Source organism: Oncorhynchus clarkii, chromosome 18, assembly GCF_045791955.1.
Source record: "Oncorhynchus clarkii lewisi isolate Uvic-CL-2024 chromosome 18, UVic_Ocla_1.0, whole genome shotgun sequence".
NCBI lineage: Eukaryota > Metazoa > Chordata > Actinopteri > Salmoniformes > Salmonidae > Oncorhynchus > Oncorhynchus clarkii.
In genome coordinates, this window is record NC_092164.1 from 55,644,718 (window position 1) to 55,667,042 (window position 22,325).

Sequence of the window (22,325 nt, forward strand, 5' to 3'; positions counted from 1 at the left end):
ACAACGAAAATGTCTCAGACTAGCCTACGTTGGTGATTTCCTTATTTAATCAAAATAGGTAAAGAAAAAAGTATCAAGGCAGTTGTTTACCACATTGACTCAACTAGAGTAAGTAACCCCTTTATTTAGCAGTAACCCACAGTAGACCACGGCCTTGAGGAGATGATGAGGAGGAGGATGATGATGATGATGTTGGGTATCTCATACTGTTGCCCAGGAAAAGGATGGGCTCTTTGGAAACAAGCAAACTGTACGTGTCTTATTTTCTGTCAAAGATGACATTGGAGCGCCTTTCCAATCCACTCCTTTCCAAGATGCTTTCCTTTCTAGTCAATTCTCAGTTGGTAATTCCGTTCGTAAAATGTAAATCTATATTGTAACATTTTACTGATGGTGATGAACTAAATTAAATGGAATGTAAATGTGTTTACATAGATACTGATATTGATCGTGAACTGGAGACTAGAGAGTGACAGATTATGTGCACGCACAATCGAGGAAGGCAAATATTTAACTTGATTTGTGCCACACACACACACACACACACACACACAAAAAGCGAAGCAAAGATAAAACATTGCCTGGGCGCAGTTACGCGGCTCTGCGGTACACATTGTCACTTAAACCTATGATAACTATGCATTTGAATTGTATCATCAAATAGTTTATTTGGCTCATCATATACATCATATACAAGATGGCATCTTAAAAGAAGGCCAAAAGAAGGCCCAAATCACCGGTTGCGAATTTGCAATGATGTTAGTAGATGAGAAGTGAACACTTGTGTTGAAATGAAATGCAACTCAATACAAAATTAAGTGATCAACATGCATCGGCCTATCTACCGACGCACCGTCTACTGACAAAGAGCTTGTCAGTAAGCACAAAGATAGGCCTATACGACTCATTTCTAGAAGTAACTGCCTGCGATTGATTATAACTAACTTAGTTGACTTTACTGGGTTAGTTGTTGACTTTACTCAAATATCCAACATAAACACCCATCATTTGTGCAGCATTTTAAACTATTGAGGTGGATGTCAGATAATAATTAGGCCTACAACATAAGACTAAGGGCATAATCATCATAAATATAGTATACTATTAATAAGTGCAATGCCAAACAACTGAAATAAACAACTAGACCTAAAATAACAATATTCAAACCATCACCTGAAAATATATTCAACCTCACGAACATGTATCCTACAATTAACCAAACACACTTCTCGTTTCATTTCACTATGACAAAAGTGCAATTATATACAGTTTATAATAGCAGCATCCCTGACCGTATCTCTTCTGTGCCATCAGTGTCTTGTCAATTGCCATTTCCACGACCTGCTTGCCCTCCATCTCACTATTCCGAATCCGAGGTGAAAATATCGAGGAAGCCTCCTCAACTGCACGAACAACTCTAGGGAAAGTGTCCGCGACTGTCCACGTGAAGAAGGCCAGGTGCGCGGTGACAAGGGGAGGCCAAACTTCGGAAATATTGACAGCTTCATTTTTTTTATTTTTTCGCTCCCGCTTTCTATTCGCTCCCCTAAACAGCGATAACTTCTCTCTGACCCCAAAGTGACACCGTTTCCATTTTGTTTCTGATTAATCTTGCCCATTGACAGTCTTTGTTAAACAACAAGGCCCTTCTCCAAAGAGGCGACATTTTCATATTTGTTAGACGCAGTAACCTGAAGTTCACCCCGGACTTGGACTTCGGTTTTCGGGTCTACTCGACTCTGTTGAGATAACGGTGCACTTAGTACGGGTCAGCACCCAACAGCGCCCCAAAAATAATAATAATTTGTAATATATATATATATTTTAAACAGTACAAAACCCACGTAAATCCACCTTAAAAAGACTTACGTCGATTGTGGCACTCCTGTAGCGACGTTAGCCAACTGAAGGGACGCTTCAGTGTATCCTTGTCAAGGTTTGATTTAGAAGGATATACATATGTATATTTATTCAATTTGTATCATACTGTTAGGCTTATGTTATTGTTGCTCACCTAGGCTCCTGTTTTTCCCGTTCAAACAAGGTCCTGCTCCGAGCTTTGTATGGATAAGACGGAAACGAAAGCCATCTCTATGGGATTTGTATTTTTGTCAGATATAGGCCTATGGCATTCTACGCATCTAAATAGCCAAAGTTGACAGGTTACGATGTAATGTATTCTGCACCTGTAACTCATCGTGAATGACAAGGGGGGATATTTTATTCTGTAGATCTGGCCTCCAGAACGCATGTAGCCAAGACCACCTGAGAGCCTATCTATCAAGATAATATCCAAGGTAAGAATACTTGACTTGATATCTAAATCACATACACCCACCCACCACTTATGGTGCTGCCATATGATGTATCCTGCTACCAGTCACGTTCTCCTGATCCCTGCCTACATGGAAGCTACACATCTACCTCAGTATCCCTGCACATTGTAAATGTGCTACTAACACTGACCCTGTATCTAGCTGACATTCTCAACAACAACAAAAATTCTGTCTCATATTTCTTATTTCTCTTCTTTTTAATAAAAAAAAAGTTGTATTTTTTATATTAAATATTGCATTGTTTGTTGGGAAGGGCTAGCAATTGAACCATTTCACTGTACTTGTGCATGTGACAAAGAAAACTTGAAACTTGAAATGTACAGACAGTGTGTTATATAAATATGGGCAGGGTTGGCTATTATCCACTCTCTAGCCATACAGTAGCCTACCCTTGCATGAGAGACCGGCTAAGTCGGTAATGCTTAACAGCTATTTGCAGTTGATTGCGTTTAATACACTGCTTTTTGCACTTACTATAGTCGTTTTTTTATTTAACATCTTGAGATGGGAAAACGTGTTTATTCTGAAGTTTAACATGTTTTTTTATGACCTAATGTTAAACTTAGGTAAAATCACAAGTTTTATTTTGACACTTCTCAAACGTGATGATCTAATAAACTTTTCAGCGACATAAATATGCTATTATAAACAAACACATTCAGTGTTTAACGATTTTAGATGGAAAATGTGAAATATGATAAATTGACATTCACAATATCAAAAAAAGAAGCATTAATAAATATGGGACTGGTACCAATCAGGCTCAGGCTATGGCAACGTTTCTGTAACAATTATTCTAAATAAAACTCGTCCAAGGCATCTAAGTTCATTAGCAAAAGAGCAAAAAGTCTAGGTATAAATTTGCTATTCATTTGCTAAAGTAATGTGTGAGAAAGAAGTGTATTGCCACGCCTTCTGTCCTTCCCACATATAACGAATATAATATATATATCAAACTGACACAGTGCTGTAAATGTAGACAGTAAGAAAAGTGCTCTGATGATAGTGACTGATCACACATGGTTGCTACAAGGCCCCTTGTCTGTTAGGAGGACCAGGCTGCAGAGGAAAATATTCACTAGGTGGTAAAGGTAAGGGTGCAAATTATTGTTGCAAATATAAGGATTTTCATCATGCAACATGTTGTGAGTTTTGTATAACGATATATTGATATGTTTGCTCAAACAGGAAGGCCACCAACAGAGCTCCTTGCACATTCAACACACCTTTAGAGGAAGAGGGGTGGGTGAAATAGTATATTACTTTGAACATGTTGTTTAAGTTGTCGTCTTAAAAATAGGACATAAATCAAAGCAAAAGCAACTGCATCAAGCTAGTGTTTTATGGAGATTTTAGTGATACACAAACGTTTAGAACAACAAGGCCTTAGTTAGGTCTGTGTTATCATAACATACTATTTTGCCCAGTCCGTATCTTCTAAATTTATACGACAGAACATATACTCAATTTTCTTCAATAAACAGTTGTTAGAATTGTGCCATAACCCAATTCGTTATTATCCTATAAGAAAAAGATCACTTGCGGGAGCTATTTCCTTATTTATTTATGATAAAGACACACCTCCAATTACCATATTATTCCTTTAGCTCTTGACTCTTTTTAAATAAATAAAGATTGAATAACCAATAGTTAGGCTATTTTATAATAGGCCACTTGTTTGTTTAACAAAACGAAATATGAATGAACAGTTTGGGAATAAATTGTTACTGACATGGCTATGGCAGATCTCACAATTTCGAGTGCACAGTTTCATTAGACGTTTTAGGAAAATAGCCTACATTAGCCTACATTTTGCCATGTCTTGAAAACCAATTGTATCTATTACAATATAGGCTAGATGCATATTTTCAGAAAAATTATCCCCATGAACGCGCATTGGGTTAGCAATTTTTATGTAGAATTATATGGGGATGGGGCTCATGTTCTCCTAGTTTTACGGGAAAGGAAAACGCTTATGTTCGATCTCTTTATGCAGCTCCATCCCTTTAGAAGCTTTATAGCCTAAAGCCTAACGCATTTTCAAAACCTAATACAATTATAACGGTGTTTTTGTTCTTATTCAGAAAAGTTTATAACACTTCAAGGTTTTCATTTATTATAATATATATATATATATTTTTTTTACATATTTCTTCTTTGTAACCAAAATCAACTTGTGGGTGACTTTTTGTAAGGCAAAAAACAAGACGTGTTGCTTAGCAGAGCGAGAGAAAGGCTAAATGTTTTTTAAGGAGTCCGGAGGCTCCATTTGGGGGGCTGTGGCCATAGCCTACCCATCACCCTGTGACCGGGGTAAGAGTATCAATCCTCAAAATGCTAATTTTGCCCTGGTCCCTAAACATAACCAATGCAATTTATTCAAAGGAAATTCACCAATCCACAGCCTTAATAAAATGCTGGCCACTCAATCTTGGGTCTGGGGACGGGCGGGGGTCCACTCCCCTCGGTCCCTAACTCGGGGTCACCCCGCTTTCAGGGTTCACCTGGAGTGCACCGTCAAACATATGTAATTCAAAGCTATTCTATCTTTTGTGTGGAGAGTCAAGATCGCTATTATAACGCTGGCATCAGGCCCCGGTTGAACAGATGAAGGAGACTTGTTCAGCGGGTAAACTTTTGACCCCAATTTTTCCTCCTCTTCCCCGCTATCTCGAGTTCATCAGTCCCACCCCTGCGAGGCTGTGCTGCCCAGGCGAGGTTTCTGGCTGCTCAGGACGAAAAATGTATTTGCTATATATTCATTTCTGTTATCATTACTGTAATTATTCTCATGAATATTATAATTAATGGTATCCTATAGTAACAATAAAGGCAGGCCTATAACAGAATAACTGTAGTTGCATCTCTGTACTGTCTCTCTGTGGGTTTTGGTTACAACACACCGCTCTGCATACCTCTAATACAGTATGTACATTATATTTAAGTAATAGGCCCGAGGGGTTGGGGTATATGGTCAATATGACACTGCTAAGGGCTGTTCTGGCCTGGATACAGCCCTTAGCCGTGGTATACTGGCCATATATCACAAACCCCCGAGGTGCCTTATTGCTATTATAAACTGGTTACCAAAGTAATTAGAGCAGTAAAAATAAATGTTTTGTCATACCAGTGGTATATGGTCTAATATACCACGGCTGTCAGCCAATCAGCATTCAGTGCTCGAACCACCCAGTTTATAATGACATTTTTGTCATTTAGCAGGCCCTCTTATCCAGAACAACTTACGTTATTCATTCGTTTGTATCAAGCAAACCACTCAGGGATGCATGTGTGTCCTTCATACTTTTGTGTGCCTCACATCTACCTACTATGCCATACTGCTCAAATGTACCACAGGCTATCCAACAAAAAAAACGAATGTAATATGCAAATGTTATTTTGCCACTGCAATGTGTATGTATTAAGGCAAGCAAACCGGTCAAGTATATGTGTGTCCTATCCTACTATCGTGTGTGTGTGTGTGTGTGTGTGTGTGTGTGTGTGTGTGTGTGTGTGTACGTGCGCGTGTGTTCTCCTTCTATCAGAAGCTGGCTGCGGATGACACTGAACTTGGCCTAAAGCGAGCTCTGCTGGTGGCTCCGGGAGGATGCAGATTTATCTTTCTGCTATGGCTGACCTCGCGGTGAACCGCGCGCTGGGGACGGTTCTTTTTTTCTGCCTGGCATTGTCTGCCTTGCTGTGCAACGCATAAGGGACCCCGATTTGGACATTTTAATTGTGTAACAATGGTGTAATTTTCTCCCCAGACGTCACAATGATAATGGCATAGAATAATGGTTTTACTTATTCTACACCACAAACTGTAATGGAAATAAAGTTACATTTCGTTGCATTGGCTATCTATCAGTTTGAATTCAATCGATGTATTGATATAAAGTCCTTTGAATAATTATTTTTTCAGATGTATTCATTGAATTTCAATCAAATACTTTGAGATTACATTGATTGAAATCGAATTCACCGATGAAAAAAAGGTTATGAATAGACTGTAAGAACTCATTTAGACTTTAGACTTTATGAAACCTTTAAAAAAAGGCTAGATAACCATTTCTGATACTTCAAATAGAATGTTTTCTACATACAGTAGGCCAGCATGTACTTCTTAATTAGACATGGGCACTGCACCCATTATCCAAATGCTTTAATCATCACGACATGATAAAGGCCTAATTTAAATCTGTCAACATATAAGAGCAACACACAACGATGGAAATGGAGTCAGAAATCCATAACTGTCGAACAGTAAAACACTGTTATACACATCAAATAGGCCTGACACATAGCTGCGTACTAGAATATAACTGATGCAGAGCAGTTTTCCCAGCAAACGAAAAAAACGCAATCTAAAGGAAACTATTGTGATTGTGAAAATGCGTCACAATACAAAAGTTGCACACACTTTTGTGACGCATTTACAAATTGGCTACTTTGATAAATCTATCCTTTCCTGGAGATATTGGTATCTGAGTGACCACCTCCGCACGGACGCAGGCTCTGCAAAGAGGTCACCATGCAGCGAGGGTGACACTCTCCAAGAGGTCAACTGAACTTTATAACCCCAAAACACAAAATGACGTGGCTGACACAAAACGGAATTCCTTTTTAAATGTGGCCCTGCTGCTTTTTGTCATGTGTTGTGTTTACTCTACAGTGTGTTTATGGAACACATGAGGAAACCTGACCAAAGCGACAACTGCAGCTCCAAAGTTTTTAAGTTGTGCTTTAACTTCCCACTCACCCACCAAAAAACATTATACCGAAAGTGTTGTATGATAGTCAAGTTCTGTATACAAACATATTTCAGTTAAGCAATGACAATGCAAACAGCATAAAACAGCTCAAATAGCTTTTTGGCTTGTCCAGCACATGAATAGCTATGAAGAGGCCAAATGACCTCCCTTGTGTTATACAGGAAGTGAAAAAACAACGTACTAAAAAGTGAAGTTTGTGGGGGTGGAAGTGGACAGAAGCATAATTATCCCACACGCAGTAATGGATTATGAGTTTCACCACAGATGGAGGGAAACAAGTTCCACTGGGAAGGAAGCAATTAAATATCCATGAGCCGGACCCAACCCTGGCCAACATCTGCCGAGAAAGACCAGTATTCAGCTCATAACCAACTGACAAATTAGCGTAATAGGCTAATAAGGACAAATAGAGCGTCCGAATACAATCATAATGCTGTTTCGAACAGGGTGGCTGTTCGGAGCCAAGGGAATGGAAGGCTACAGGCTACCCAAGGGCAATAGAGGCAGAAACTTACCTCGAGACAGGAGCTCTCTCCTCATGTGAGTCTGGTGCGCAGGGTCCATCGCGAGGCGTTCTGGTGAACGAGGAGCAGCTGTAACGGGCAAGGAACACTTTTTACAGCCTGCAAGGAGAGAGTCAGACGAAGCCTCGCGTCAGTGCGATTATATGTTATGTGCAATATACTGTCAACTCCCCAAAACCATAAAACTTACTTTAATGGCCACCACGTGACCGTTTATGGCCAGTGAGCCTATCTGGCCGCGCTCTAGATGATTTTTACGATCTAATGCATAGACAAAACCCCCATTCATTTGGCCCCCAAATGTCAGGCCGGAACCGGCCTAATAAAGTTTAATAAAGAAAACTCGAACCGATTTCATGAGAGTAGTGAGCTCGAGCACACGGGACGCAGAGCCCCTAGAGCAGGTCACTGGCTAGGACCCGCTTTTGACCCACGTGCAGAGGTGAGTAAAGAAAGCGGATATAGAAACCTGTTGATTTTCTCGACCTTGAAACTAGCTGGGAAAGTGTAGCTTTTTAAGTTTCAAATGCAATCAATGGGGTGAAAGGGTTACACTGAGGGGGGAAAACGAACATTTCAGGACTGCATTTCAGTTAGGCATAGTCTTGACCTACAAAAACAAGTTACAGCAGGCCTATGAAGTTTGCATTCAACAACTAAAATGTTGGACAATTCTGAGCGATACAAACATGCGTTTTACCACCTAGGCACATGAAGAAATCATCGAAATAACAAATCATTTACAGTCTGTTGTTCCCGTAGAAAGTTTATTATAATCAGCATCACCATAACAATATTATTTTAATTTTCCAGTCATTCTTTAAAAACATTTACAAAAAGCTTATATCACGATGGCGCTTACGCGATGGGATCCACTATGTAACCTTTCCCATCCAAACTAAGGAGGAAAAAACGTACACACAAAAGACAGAAACACATTCTAAGAAGATGCGCCAGGTGAAACAACTTTACAGCAGCTCGTGCAAAAGAAGGATACATAGGCACAGCTACACACACTGGGTCAGAACTGCGGTTCCATCACGTGTTCACAACGCACAACAATCACATAAGGCTTATTAAGTCTGTCTACAATAAGGAACAAGTTATCTGAGTTTGGTACAATACATTCAACAAATAAATACATAGGCCTACTTACATACATACATATAAAACAAAGGCTATACACAAAAGCAACTACATTTCTTATCAAGTCATTAATTATTTGAGTTTCTATACTGTTTTATGAGTGCAATAGGCTACACATCTTTTATTGGATAGTTAATAGACTTATTTGTGGTAACTTTAATTTTTTTCAATTTTGAACAAGAAATAAGTTAAACAAACATGTATTTCCCATTGGTTGTTCCTTTAACACAAACATTTACAGAACGCAAGTTATTTTTTTTACTCACACAAGCATTATCATGGTCAAAATAAAATAAATAAAGAGGAAATTATTTTTAAAGGCTGGAGCTTGCATGGACACGTGGATGTTCACTGTCCTAAGAAGCCCTCGGAAAGTCTCTTGGGCTTTTGACATGATGGGAAGTTTTCCTAAGCTTTGTATTATTTTATTAGTGCTCATCGGGGAACCGAGTATCAGGGATGGTGGTAACCTATACCCCCTGCCGCTGCCATGCTCATGCTTTTTAGTTTGTTGTCCTTTTTCCACTTCATCCTCCGGTTCTGGAACCAGATTTTGATCTGGCGTTCTGATAGGCAGAGCGCGTGCGCTATCTCGATCCTCCGTCTGCGGGTCAGATAACGGTTGAAGTGAAACTCTTTCTCGAGCTCCAGTGTCTGGTAACGCGTGTAGGCTGTCCTCGCCCTCTTCCCCTCTGGTCCGGTCAGACTGTCTGGTGGTAACACACACAGGATGCAACCATGAGCCCACAATCAAAATAGCAACCTACATAATAATGTTTACTAACGGAAATAGATTTTACTGATCACTCTTCCATGGAGCCTAATCCACATAAACACACCTTTATACACTATTCACACACATTTCACATACACCTTAAAACGCAGTGGAAGTGCCAATCAATTTCACAAAGTGTGTCTTATAAAAATACCATACAAGTATAGAATAATCCGAAATAATGGCAAAAGAAAACCTATCATCCTATATTTAAATAAAATGTTCACCTCCTGCATTTTGGTAAGAAGAACATGTCCTGTGTTTTCATGCCACGTTGAATTATTTCCCCAACGCCTGAGGTACAATATGCAGTTAAACAGGTGGCGTAAATCTCGCCCATACACACGCCCCTTAAAACTACCATTAATAAAATATCGAATAGATGTGATTTTTCTCTCATATAATGATTTGGGAAAATACTTTTGAGCTCCGAAAATGGCAACAAGCACATCTTAAAATGGCTATAGGGCACACCATCCCCACACACACCACAAACCCAAACAGAGACTAGACGAGCTGTATCAAGTACAAAACACAAACACAAGCGTCGACCTAAACAAAATACAAAGCTGTTTTACCATAATTTATGTGCAGTTTCCTCATCCAGGGGTAAATATGGGGCTGGGCACCGTCGGTGACATTTTGGGAAGTTGTCTGCGCCCTTCCCGCGGGCTTCTCTTCCTGGAGGGGGGACGCTTTGGACACACACAACCGGTTCAACAGCGTGCCTCCATTCGAACTCGGGGTCGTGCAGGGGCTCGTTATGGAGTTCTTTATGTCTCGGTGTTGAGGTTGAGACTCGCTGACCGGAGACGAGCAGCTCGCGACAGAGGAGGAGCACGGGAGCGGGTCAGGTGGAGGCGAGAGGGACGTCGTCTCGGTGGCACTCGCGGGCTGGGTGTACCTGGGCGTCTCGACCGAGGACGTTGTTGTCGCCACCGACTGGTTCGGGGAGTAGCCCTGTGCCCGCACGCTTGCCATAAAGTGCCCGTTACCGCGACTGACAGTGAGGTCCATCCCGTTGTAGCCATAACCGTACCTGCTGGAATGCATGGTCGTGGGGTCCCTGTATTGCTCGTTTGCAGAGCTGTGGTCTCCATAATTATGTAACTGGAAATCCGCGCCATTGGGATAGCGACCGCAGAATGAGTTTACAAAATAGGAGCTCATTGGTTGATAATTCCAATATTGTTGTTTAGCAGGTATTTGTTGCTTTTTTGTGGAGAAAGTAATAACGTGTGTACTTGATTTGTGGCTCTTGATGGTTTTGCGCGTTCTATAGCACCCTTGCACAATTTATGATGAATTATGGAAATGAGTAGAACATGTACTTGATTCTCTCTTACGTAGGCACCCAAATATGGGGTACGGCTGAGAATCACGTGCTTTTGTTGACCAGTCGTAAATCCTGCTTGATGACCTCCAGAGGTAAACTCGTGCACAAATAGGAAATCTTGGTGGGATGTTAGGGAGGCGCGCCTGGGTATGCGCCTAGGCAGGGCGCTCGCGGGGCCCGGGTTGCGTCTCTTGGATTGTCGTCGCGCGCCATCTTCTGGTCGCAGTCTGGCACTGCCTGCGACAGTGTTTGAGGCGTGGGCTCCGAACGGGGTCGTTCAGAGGTTAACGACCATTGCGGCAAAAGCATGGTCTCCCCAAACAATACAACAAGAAACGCAGTGTATACTGAATATGCAACCTCTCCACTGATAGAGTATAGAGAGAAATCTGTATTCAATGTTATCATCATTAACCGTCGCGTTGGGAATAAAACACGTACAGTACAAGAAAAAACAAGTACAAGAAAAATATATATAAAAAAATATTTGTCTAGAACCTTAAATTTGGTTAAATATTTCGTTAAACCATGTTGGAGTATCCTATATGAATCAACTCTTTGGACATTTGAAAAAATTGCAAATGTGTTTATCACTAATAATAATTTTACAGGTGAAGCTTAGTTTACTGATATGCATAGAGCCGTCACAACCTGCCGTTATGATCCAATCTAATAGAAAGGCAGTCATCTAAATGTTAGATACGCAAAAAATGTGGCATTTGAAACAACGTACATTTCTTTTAGATGACGACAGAAAGTAGGCTACAATACAGTAGTCTCAATAGACAACACTTCACCCCTCAAGTGAAATTCCATAAATACTTTTAGAAGTCTGAATGAAAATAACCCAGGTTTTGATCAACAAATTATGACTGAATTATGATAATTAGATAATTAGGCACAAAAAAAAATCTGCATAAAATCTTGCAGCTGTGTGTAATGAATAGCCTCATCTCTAGAAAACATGAATGGCATAACAATAATATACATTTTGCTTCAGTTTTTTTGCAAATATGGATAACTAAAGTCAATTTTCAGAACATATTGTAATGCAAACACATGTCATAATTTAAACACATGTCATAATTTAAACACATGTTGTAATCTAAACACGTTGTAATCTAAACACATGTTGTAATGTAAACACATGTCATAATTTAAACACATGTCATAATTTAAACACATGTTGTAATCTAAACACATGTTGTAATCTAAACGCATGTTGTAATCTAAACACAAGTTGTAATCTAAAGACATGTTGTAATCTAAACACATGTTGTAATCTGAACACATGTTGTAATCTAAACACATGTTGTAATCTAAACACATGTTGTAATCTAAACACATGTTGTAATCTAAACACATGTTGTAATCTAAACACATGTCATAATTTAAACACATGTCATAATTTAAACACATGTTGTAATCTAAACGCATGTTGTAATCTAAACACATGTTGTAATCTAAACACATGTTGTAATCTAAACACATGTTGTAATCTAAACACATGTTGTAATCTAAACACAAGTTGTAATCTAAACACATGTTGTAATCTAAACACATGTTGTAATCTAAACACATGTTGTAATCTAAACACATGTTGTAATCTAAACACAAGTTGTAATCTAAACACATGTTGTAATCTAAACACATGTTGTAATCTAAACACATGTCATAATTTAAACACATGTTGTAATCTAAACACATGTTGTAATCTAAACACATGTTGTAATCTAAACACATGTTGTAATCTGAACACATGTTGTAATCTAAACACATGTTGTAATCTAAACACATGTTGTAATCTAAACACATGTTGTAATCTAAACACATGTTGTAATCTAAACACATATTGTAATTTAAACACAGATTAGAAGATACATTTTCAAAGAATGTCTGACGATAGGAGAAATAAACTTGATATTTTTGTGTAGGAATGTTCGTTCATTTTACATGGATAAATAACAAAGGGGAAATTAAATTATTTCCCTTGGCCTTGCTCGGCATCTTCCCCACACCCATTTCCTTCTATCAATAATGTCCTCGGAGTGAGGAAGCGAAAGAAGTAGGCTAAGTGATAAGTGTTGTCAAGTTTTCAGAATACAAAAATAAGGCACTACGTAATGACAATCTAAAATTAGGTTCGAAATATGATATGAAGAAAGACCTATATCGGTAACAGCAGAAGTAATAATAATGCAGGCCCAATCAATACAAGCAATAACAATAACAAACATATGACGACATTCATTTAGCACTATTTGATTATAGCTGCTGTTCATCGGTGTTGAGTTGCTGGTTTGTTGGTGTAACGTAGAGATAAAGTGTATATAGGCCTAAACTAAAATCGGAGAAGTGGTGATGATTATAATAATAGTTGATAAGAATGTGACTCTATAGCTGGAGCAGGGTTATATTAGTGCACAGGCAGGACAGGCAGAGCGATAACTTTTTTAATAATATAGCCTTACAAAAGAGACGTGGCTAGTAAGCGGAAAATGGTGCAGTTAATCTGGAACGTCTATTTAGGCTACTAGAAACTGGGGCACGCGACTGCAGGTTTACAGTAGTCTCGTTTTGGCAACGAAGGCCCTAGTTATCCAAAATCCATTGGACCTCTGGTTCCTATAGTCCCCAAAAGACGATGGCCCGTATTTAGGCTATACGACGCCCCACACAGTCAGTTTACAGCGTCGGCACTAACTGCGTGATGGATAAGTACGCTGTACGAAGGATGCAGACTCACAGCGGTAATAGGGCCCCTTTAGGCACTGCAGTAGCCGAGGAACAAGCTGCACTCAGGACCAGATGTGTACAGCGGTGTCTAAAGGAGCCCTGTATGCGAGCCCTGGTCTTACATTTCAGGGATAGTTTGAGAGCGCATACAAGCATGCTCCGGATGTTGGAAGGAGCAAGGATAGGTTCTGTGCTTTAGAATGTCCGGTAGTGTTTGTGATTGTGGCTTTAAAGAGGTTGTTAGGGAGTCTAAGAGCTAACATCTGATTCATCAATGGCCAATAGAAACAACGTTCCCAAGAAATTATCCCACCCAGGGAAAGGGGGCAAATCAGGAAGTGCGAGAGTAAAAAAAAAGGACCGGACTAGTTGCGTTCTACTCAAGTGTCTGTAAAAAAAAAAAAAAGAGAGAGAGAAAATAATCAGGATTAGGGACTCTGTGTGCGTGCTTGTGGCGCACAGAGCAGGGCGTGCTCTCCAGATGGTAAAATGCTAACAATTTGAAATGCAGCTTCAAACCTTGATGAGTGAGTAAAATGTCACGATGCTTCAGTTTTATTTGCTCATAAATTTCATTAGCTACATAGGATGTATTACGTGCGTAACAGACAAAACTGTTCAAGCAGCATTTCAGATACCTTAGATTTTGTATAGTGTAGGGGAGTAGCAGCACGGCTATATTCTAATGTTTGGAGCTCGGAGCCTAAGGGTTTCACTGTACCCTGCAATCACACCTGCAACACTGTACATGTGACTATTAAACACTCTTAATCTGAATATATGAAATGTTTTCTTGACTAGTTTCATTACCACTGTAAATATCGAGGAGGATATTGAATTGGAGCCACTAAGGTAAACGGAACTCCAAAAACACATTTAAAAGGTGAACCATAACGGATTAAATTCTAAAACGCAACTCGTCGAAGAAAACTATGCAAACTGACACGCACGCATACAGTAATAAAATGCATCACAACAATAGGCGATTGTCTGGTACTTTTTCCATGGTATTGATGCCTATTGTGACATTTCGGTCTCTCGGTGTCTAATTTGTGTCATATTTTGAGGTAATAATCTTGCCATATCAATTGTGACGTTTCGGTCTCACAGGTTCTATTCTATGACATCATTTGGAGGTGACAATCTATTGTTAAATGAATGGTGTCTATTGTGACGTTCTGGCTCTCTGTGATGTCCAGTGATCTTATGTAAAGAACACTTGACCATCTGTTGTCACAACCAGAACTCCATTTTAAGGGGGAGTGTATTTTCTTTCTGCCTGTGCTCATAATGATTGCATTTATTTCCTTCGGTGTTATGTCGTCATCAGGTCTTGATGTTTGACCATTCTGCGGGTTATTTTATAACCCTACACCTTGCCATTTTCTATATCTAGTCTGAATTTACACAGACAAAATATATGTAGTATTAGCTCATTTATCATATAGTTTAATTAAAAAACGTTGAGCACTACTGCTATTCAGAACAATACATTCCAGCTATATTGGGCCTTATGCAGTGCCAATGTAGAGGATTTAAAACTCTTATGAAAATGAATAGCATATTACCAGCAAAATAGCATTAATAGCATATTTTTTGTAGCCATATCGTTTCTAAATATTATAAGTGTGAACATCATCGAGATTAATGGGTCATTGATAAAAGGTTCTTTCGATGATGTGGTTCTGATGTTACATCATGGAGGAGAGGAAAACTGGAGCAAGAATACTCTAGATTAAACGAATCTATAATTTCCTCAAATCAAAACAACTGCAACATCTGGCGAAACCATGCTATCATGATACAAACAGCAATGTACAACCCTGTTTTATGGTTTAACGAATAGCACGAATAAAAAGACAAAGGGAAGTTCTGTGTTGGCACAATTAACACAGAATGTAAATGAGAGAAAATGGACAGAACGCTGTGACCAAAACACCACCACACTTCTCCCACAAGAGGGCGACAATGAGTAGGCCTATTGGCCACAGTTCCAATTCGGAGCTGGTGAAAGACCATCCCATTTGAATAGCAACAAATAAACACAAATAGCATGCATCGCCAATAAATTATTCAAATTCTGATAATGAAAGAGCATTTGCCTACATTAGTACTGAATAACATATTTAGATAGGTCAAGCGCAGAGACCACAATCAAGCATAGCATTGAAAAATAGAAAATTGAAAATAGCATTGATATTAATCATGCAAATAATTATAATATTGTTATTATCAAATTACATTTTCGGACATAATCCGTTTAACCCTACAACACAACATTCCAACCACTCTTCTGAAAGCCATCGCTATTTAAAACTAAACAAGCATAGAAAGTTGTTTTTACTTGAATGCTCACTCTATTATGATTTTGCATGATTACAAAATCATATCCAATCATGATAAGCAAGTAGTATTCTTACCGTATGTGAGGTGTTCGGGTCTCATGGTGTGTGGTGATGTCACAGGGAGAGGACGGACAAGTGCTGCTGGCGCAAAGCGAACAGATCCCCTGTTCTGACAGCTGGATCCTGGACAAATCCAAACGCTCCCGGGATCAGGCAACGACGCACTCAACCCGTCCAATGTGCCAAACCGTCACGAGGACCCCGGTAATGAATCCAAACCGTCCGGTTCCATGAGAAGGGAACTGCTCCTTGCACTGCGTGTTAAATAAACAACAACTAAAAAGAAAAACAGCGTTACCCACGACGAAAAGAAATGGAAGAGCGAAAGCTTTTACATTACAGAAAGGGTTGGATGGCAGACACAGGCTTTTAAATGAGTGCGGTTCTATTCTGGAAAAGGAAATTATGTATAAAAAGTTCATGTTCACGGCTCCATGCCATATGACCAGCGGCGACCAATGGGGAGCCGAGGAGCCTCGTAAAGTTGCATTGCAATGTTGTAAATTTTCATAAACAACAACGGATTTATGACCCAGTGAGAGAGCGACAGGAGGAGAGAGGGGAAGAAACAGAGAGGGAGAGGACGGGCAGGTCAGAACTTGGGCGCCATTTTACCGAAAGGAGGGTGAATGCAGTAATTTCCCCTTCACAATAGGCTACACACACACACACAGCCTGTACAGTCTGTGTCCTCATAGTTAACATACTTTCGTCTCTTTATTAAGCAAATGTTGCATTGGTTTAATCTATTTTTTTTCCACTTTTCGTGCTAAATATACTATGTTAAAATAGGCCACCGTGTTCTTATGTAATAGCGTATTTGTAGGCTCAGTATTTCTTGTTAGAATAACTAAATGAACGTGAAAATGTCACTCATGCCTAATGTAGGGTAGGTAGTACCATCGATTTTGGCATGTAAGTTGAATTTCATAACGTTTTGGCTAAAGATTTCATCAATGTATGGTTGGCTTACAGGAAATTCGTTACGAAGCTATTTTTCAAACCGAATGGTCTTGTTTTTATTCGATTACTATTGCATCTTACATAATGTCACAATATGAATACCACAGAGGGAAAGCGGTGAGTGTCGAATGCAGTCTATTTACACCAGTCACATTGCAAAACAAATGCTCATTTCTGAGCATTGGACCGCTTCTCTTCTATAGCCTAGATTCAAATAAAACAAACACACAAATTCCCTAACTTACATACTTACACGTGCAAGCAGACACACTCACGTCCATAACAATGATATTGACCCTAGGCTATAGCTAGTTAGAATAATTGAAAGCAAAAATGGAGATGAAAATACAATAGCAACACGACGTTACAATACAGTGTTTATAAGTCCTTCTTAGGCAGTGTTGAAATTCAGTGAGACAGTAGTAGGCTTTAGGTTTAGTCTCTGACGTAAAATCTGAGGTAGGGTATACAAATTGGACAATTCATTTTTTTGATTGCTGTTTGGAAATCATGCAAATATCTATTCAAATCTCTACAAATCTCGACCCCAAAAGACAAGCTCTCACAACATTAGACATGATAACAGACAGCAGCGCAATACAACGTTCATAAGCTACAGTTAAACGTTAAAGCCATATTCACCAGATGATTCAACATTTGCATTTATTTCGCTTTGAAATAGAGACAAAAAGAGTGCGAAAAAGGTTCCTCGAAGTCAATTGAAACTGGAGGTAAATTCTTTGCATGAATGCAACTGTCGCCTTAGGTAGTTCTCTGTTCAGGAATGTTATTTCAGTAGTAAAATATCTAATAGTTCCCAACGATTAACATTAAATATTGTATAACATTTACAGTATACTTGTTCTACATTCAAAGATCAAATTGAGTTTTCATAGTAATAGCGTAGAGTAAATAGGTAGTATCCGTTCCCTTTCATCTCCCTTTAGCTATATTCATTTTTATAGCTATAGCCAGTGTTTTCACTAGCTTGTATATATTAAATTAGTGCGTCTCAATTTCAGCTCTGCAAGTCGTTTCCCCAATCAGGCTTCTAAGCTCTGATCGAACAGAGTGTATCGATTCTGTGACAGTCTGCATCTAGAACATTTCCTTAGTGACCAATATGAACATTTATGGAGTGTTTCTAATCGCCTCCTTGTCTCCATCTCCTCTTGCAGGGGTTTCTGACGCAACACGGGTGGACTGAGAATCTCCGTCCTCGGCGTCCTCGGCCTTGGACTGTCCGTCGGTTACCGGATCACTGTCATCATCCTCGTTTACGTCCTCGCTGGTGGCACCGGGGGTCGAGCTCGAGGACTCGTCCTTGTGATCTTTCTTCCATTTCATCCTCCGGTTCTGGAACCAGATTTTGATTTGGCGCTCGGTCAGGCAGAGCACTTGTGCTATCTCCACGCGCCTACGACGGGTCAGGTACCGGTTGAAGTGGAATTCTTTCTCCATCTCCAGTGTCTGGTACCGGGAGTAGGTCTGACGTCCACGCTTTCGGTTTGGATCTACAAGAGAAAAGGGTTTCAATCTGCTAGGTCCAAGAATAAAAATACTACAACACTAAAACCATGTTCTACACAAGCATGGCATATGTAATAACTCTGATTATATCATGATATTGATAATGACATATGTGACAATTCTGTGATTTTGCATTCATGTATTATTTCTATAGAAGTTAATCAATTAATAAATAAAAACATTTTGTGCCTGTGACATTGTTACTAAGATGTCTTTCTCAAAATGACAGTCAATGATGTTTTGCCTCATGTAGCCTATATACACTTCAATAAACTTTATTTTTTTAAAGACTTCCTTCCATTAAAAATATTCCAGCTGGGATTCTAGCCTGTAGCCTATAGCTAATGCACTGCATGCCTCTCCAATTAGAAGCATGTGCTTGTCCACCACTTCTAGGTCATACCCACATAGCCCTTAAGCAATTACTACTGCTAGTTTCATTGGTAGGGTATATCTTTATTAAACACTGGCTTGCCTACCAATTCCCTGCTAGCCAGAAACTATACTATTAATAGGCTACCACTGCTCCAACCATTGATATTATTTACAACCACCATTAATATAGATTATATCCATGTCTACAAAAAGGTTTCTGAAACTGATGAGGATAATCACATCTGCTATCCTTATCCCATTGAAAAGGTTGAACTGCAGAGCGCACTGTCACTGATTTACACTATAACATACAGGTAACTGCCAAAATAATGGAAATACTTGAGTAAATTAGGGATATAAAGTATACTGAAAGCAGGTGCTTCCACATAGGTGTGGTTCCTGAGTTAACTAAGCAATTAACATCCCATCATGCTTAGGGTCATATATTAAAATGTTGGGTAGGCCACTATAGGATGACAATGCCCCATCCACAGAGCACGAGTGTTTACTGAATGGTTTGATGAGCATGGAAATGATGTAAACCACATGTGATGGCCCACTCATTCATCAGATCTCAACCCAATTAAACACCTATGGGAGATTCTGGAGCGTGGCTGAGACAGCATTCTCCACAACCATCAATAAAACACCAAATGGTGGAATTTCTGGTGTTAGAATGGTGTTGCATTCCTCCAACAGAGTTCCAGACACTTGTAGAATCTATGCCAAGGAGCATTAAAGCTGTTCTGGCTCGTGGTGCCCAACACCCTATTAAGACACTTTATGTTGGTGTTTCCTTTATTTTGTCGTTACATAGTCTGGTATTTTATAGTCACAAAGGGGAGTAAAAGCAGAGTCAAAAAGCATTGCAGAAGCGAAGGGATAATACATTTATGGCCACAGAACTCATTACTTGCGCAATAAAAGTTGAACAATTATTTCCATGAAATACCAATGGCTTCAAGTAATTAATTGCGCCATTAAGACTACGGTAAGTATCCCAATGTTTTGTAGATTCATTGACATTACAGCAGAGCTCTGCAGGAGCCGGTTGGGAAGGAAGGACTCATCTTAGACAGTACCTGATGTTTTCATCCAGGGGTACATCCGGTAGTGTTTGTCCTCTGGCGAGGTGAGGGGCCCCGGCTGGACACAGCTGTCCCCGAACAGACGACTCTGGTCGAAGGAGCTGCAGTGCAGACTGCGAATGTCCGGCCCCTGGCCATAACCAGGGCTAAACATCGGGTGGCTCTGGTAAATTGCATTGTTCACGTTGTAAAGTCCGGACAGGGACGGTGGGAAGGCAGGGGCTGCGGCGTTGTGAGAAGATGCGGGTCCTTCTCCATCGGGTACAAGAGTGCACGAACCTAGGTCTGCGTTTGGGAAGAAAGAACCGCTCGCCGTATATTTGTTAAAAAGACCATCCACATAATAAGAACTCATATTTTTTTCTCTGTGATTTGTTGGGCCAGAATCTTCAGTGTCGTTTTTACGAGGTAGTGTGATATATGACAGCAATACACCCTGGATTTACACCAAACCCCATTTTCCCCAGGACCAAAGAACTCACCCACGTGATCCAGCCCTGTGACCGATGTAGCCAATCACCGGCGGGGCCAGAGATTTCATTATAATGCACAGACTGCAGAGTAGGAGGGCCATTCCATTGTAACAGAGTGATGGTGAGACTCCGAATTTTCACTTTAAAATGTATGTCAAACAAAAAACTGTGGAAATGTATAAAAGTACCCATTGTGCATAGAGTTGTATGATTTTTTAAACTTTGCAATCATTGTTTTTTGTTAGACCTTTTAAAGTGGACAATCTGAGTCTCAGCATCACTCTGTTACCATGGAATTTCCCAGGATTAACTCACACACACACACACACACACACACACACACACACACACACACACACACACACACACACACACACACACACACACACACACCTTCTCTTCTCTTTGGACACACACCCTCTCATAAACACTGTGGGAAGCCTATACATATGAAATGACACAAAATACAATGTCATCAAAATAAAATGAACGTACACTGTGGCATTTAGCCTTTCATAACACACCATACTACACCATACTAGACCATAAAACACCATAATACCACCCTAATACAGTCGTTTTCACCACCTCATAACATCTGTAATTTATACACAATTTAGAGTATACAAATGCATTGTGTACTCATTCAAAAGGTTTTGTTCAATTCATATAAATATATTTCTCCATATGGGTAAAACTGAACTATGTGACACAACAAACATCAAAACATTATAATTATATTATAGGCTACAAAGGACTGATCAATTCAAAGTTGAAACATTTTACAATAGTTTCTTTCATATTGTGGTGATTGAAATAATACCATTTACAATTGTAAATATTTTCACTTACCATTGTTGCGTCTCAAATAAGATGATATAAAATGAATTGTTGCAAGTAAGTATAGGCCTAAGTGAAATATTTGAGAATTATTTTGAGTGGTAACCTAATGCTAGATTAAACAAAGTATTAACTGAAAACATAAAAGTTAGGTAAGCAAATTAAATAAGTCAATTTGAATATTTAAAACTAACAACGTTATTTGCAGAGCTACATTTAAACGTCTACTACTTTTGTATTATTTTATTATTTAACCCATTTAGGCTAATCTAAATACCACCAAACATATGATATTTTAGTACGCCATATCATAATATTCCAAAAATGGATTAGCCTAAAGCAAATTGAACACATATCACATTTTATGTAGGGCTATTGCAAATGTAGAGTATGAAAGATAAGCCTATTTGAAAAGGGCAAATTATTTTCCAATTACTTTACGAATCATATGTACAAACCATTTGTTGAGAAAGCACTACTTATGGTTTCTATTCCTATAGGCCTAAACTAAAGATGGAAATAAACACATTTGAACTATAATAGTTAGGCCTTCTAAAAGCCTGATTTCTTTCATTTGGAACAACTACGTTTCAGGTTTTTCTGTAGCGTCAAGTAAAATATAGGCCTACACGTACAAACTGTTTTTTGACTAGACTAAGGCGTACTATTTTAAATGTTTTATGTATATTATTATTAAATATTAAATACTGCCGCGGATGTGTCAACGTCTACAAGAGCTAACATCATTATAAAGACTATAATAGCAAGCATCAATTAGAATTACAATGTTATAAAACGAAAATCCACCAATAGGCCAAAACATGTCAAAATATGTTCATCCGAAAATAATCAGAAAAAAGTGTTTAAACGAGGCCATTTTGAGCCTTGTTATGGAACATCAGCGCCATCCTCTGGTCATTACACGTAGTTGCAGGGTGGAAAAGGTGCAGTGCCCTGAGAACTGCAATCACACCCATTCCCCATTAGGGGCCAAATACATAAATAAATCACATAATAGGAATGCGA

The 22,325-nt window shown here is 39.3% G+C and overlaps 2 protein-coding genes and 1 pseudogene across 3 annotated transcripts in view; all 3 read right to left on the reverse strand.

Moving 5' to 3' along the window:
* Positions 1–16,260, reverse strand: part of LOC139373719 (homeobox protein Hox-A3a-like) — a 35,908-nt gene extending 19,648 nt beyond the window's left edge. The window contains exons 1-2 of one of the 2 annotated variants that reach the window (XM_071114616.1): positions 16,046–16,260; positions 7,624–7,731 (exon numbers count right to left, since the gene is read on the reverse strand). The gene's annotated coding sequence lies outside the window, so the exon portion shown is untranslated. Of the gene's footprint in view, positions 1–1,292; positions 1,374–7,623; positions 7,732–16,045 lie in introns of those variants that run through there. The other variant, XM_071114621.1, reaches the window with a different exon arrangement.
* On the reverse strand, positions 8,394–10,819 carry LOC139373720 (homeobox protein Hox-A5-like; annotated as a pseudogene).
* A 307-nt stretch (positions 16,261–16,567) lies between the features above and the next one.
* LOC139373722 (homeobox protein Hox-A7-like) lies at positions 16,568–20,400 on the reverse strand. The gene is made up of 2 exons (XM_071114624.1): positions 19,981–20,400; positions 16,568–18,507 (listed from the first exon to the last, which is right to left on the reverse strand). The coding sequence occupies exons 1-2, from the start codon at positions 20,339–20,341 to the stop codon at positions 18,125–18,127; spliced, it is 744 nt and encodes a 247-aa protein (XP_070970725.1). The 5' UTR covers positions 20,342–20,400; the 3' UTR covers positions 16,568–18,124.
* Between the last annotated feature and the right edge of the window lie 1,925 nt (positions 20,401–22,325).

What these genes read in the sequence shown, in the direction of transcription:
- LOC139373722 (XM_071114624.1), bottom strand. Translation starts at nt 20,341, where the DNA reads ATGAGTTCTTATTATGTGGATGGTCTTTTTAACAAATATACGGCGAGC. An exon ending in CCCCTGGATGAAAACATCAG is followed by an intron (nt 18,508 to 19,980) that starts GTACTGTCTAAG and finishes TTTCTCTTGTAG; the next exon opens with ATCCAAACCGAAAGCGTGGA.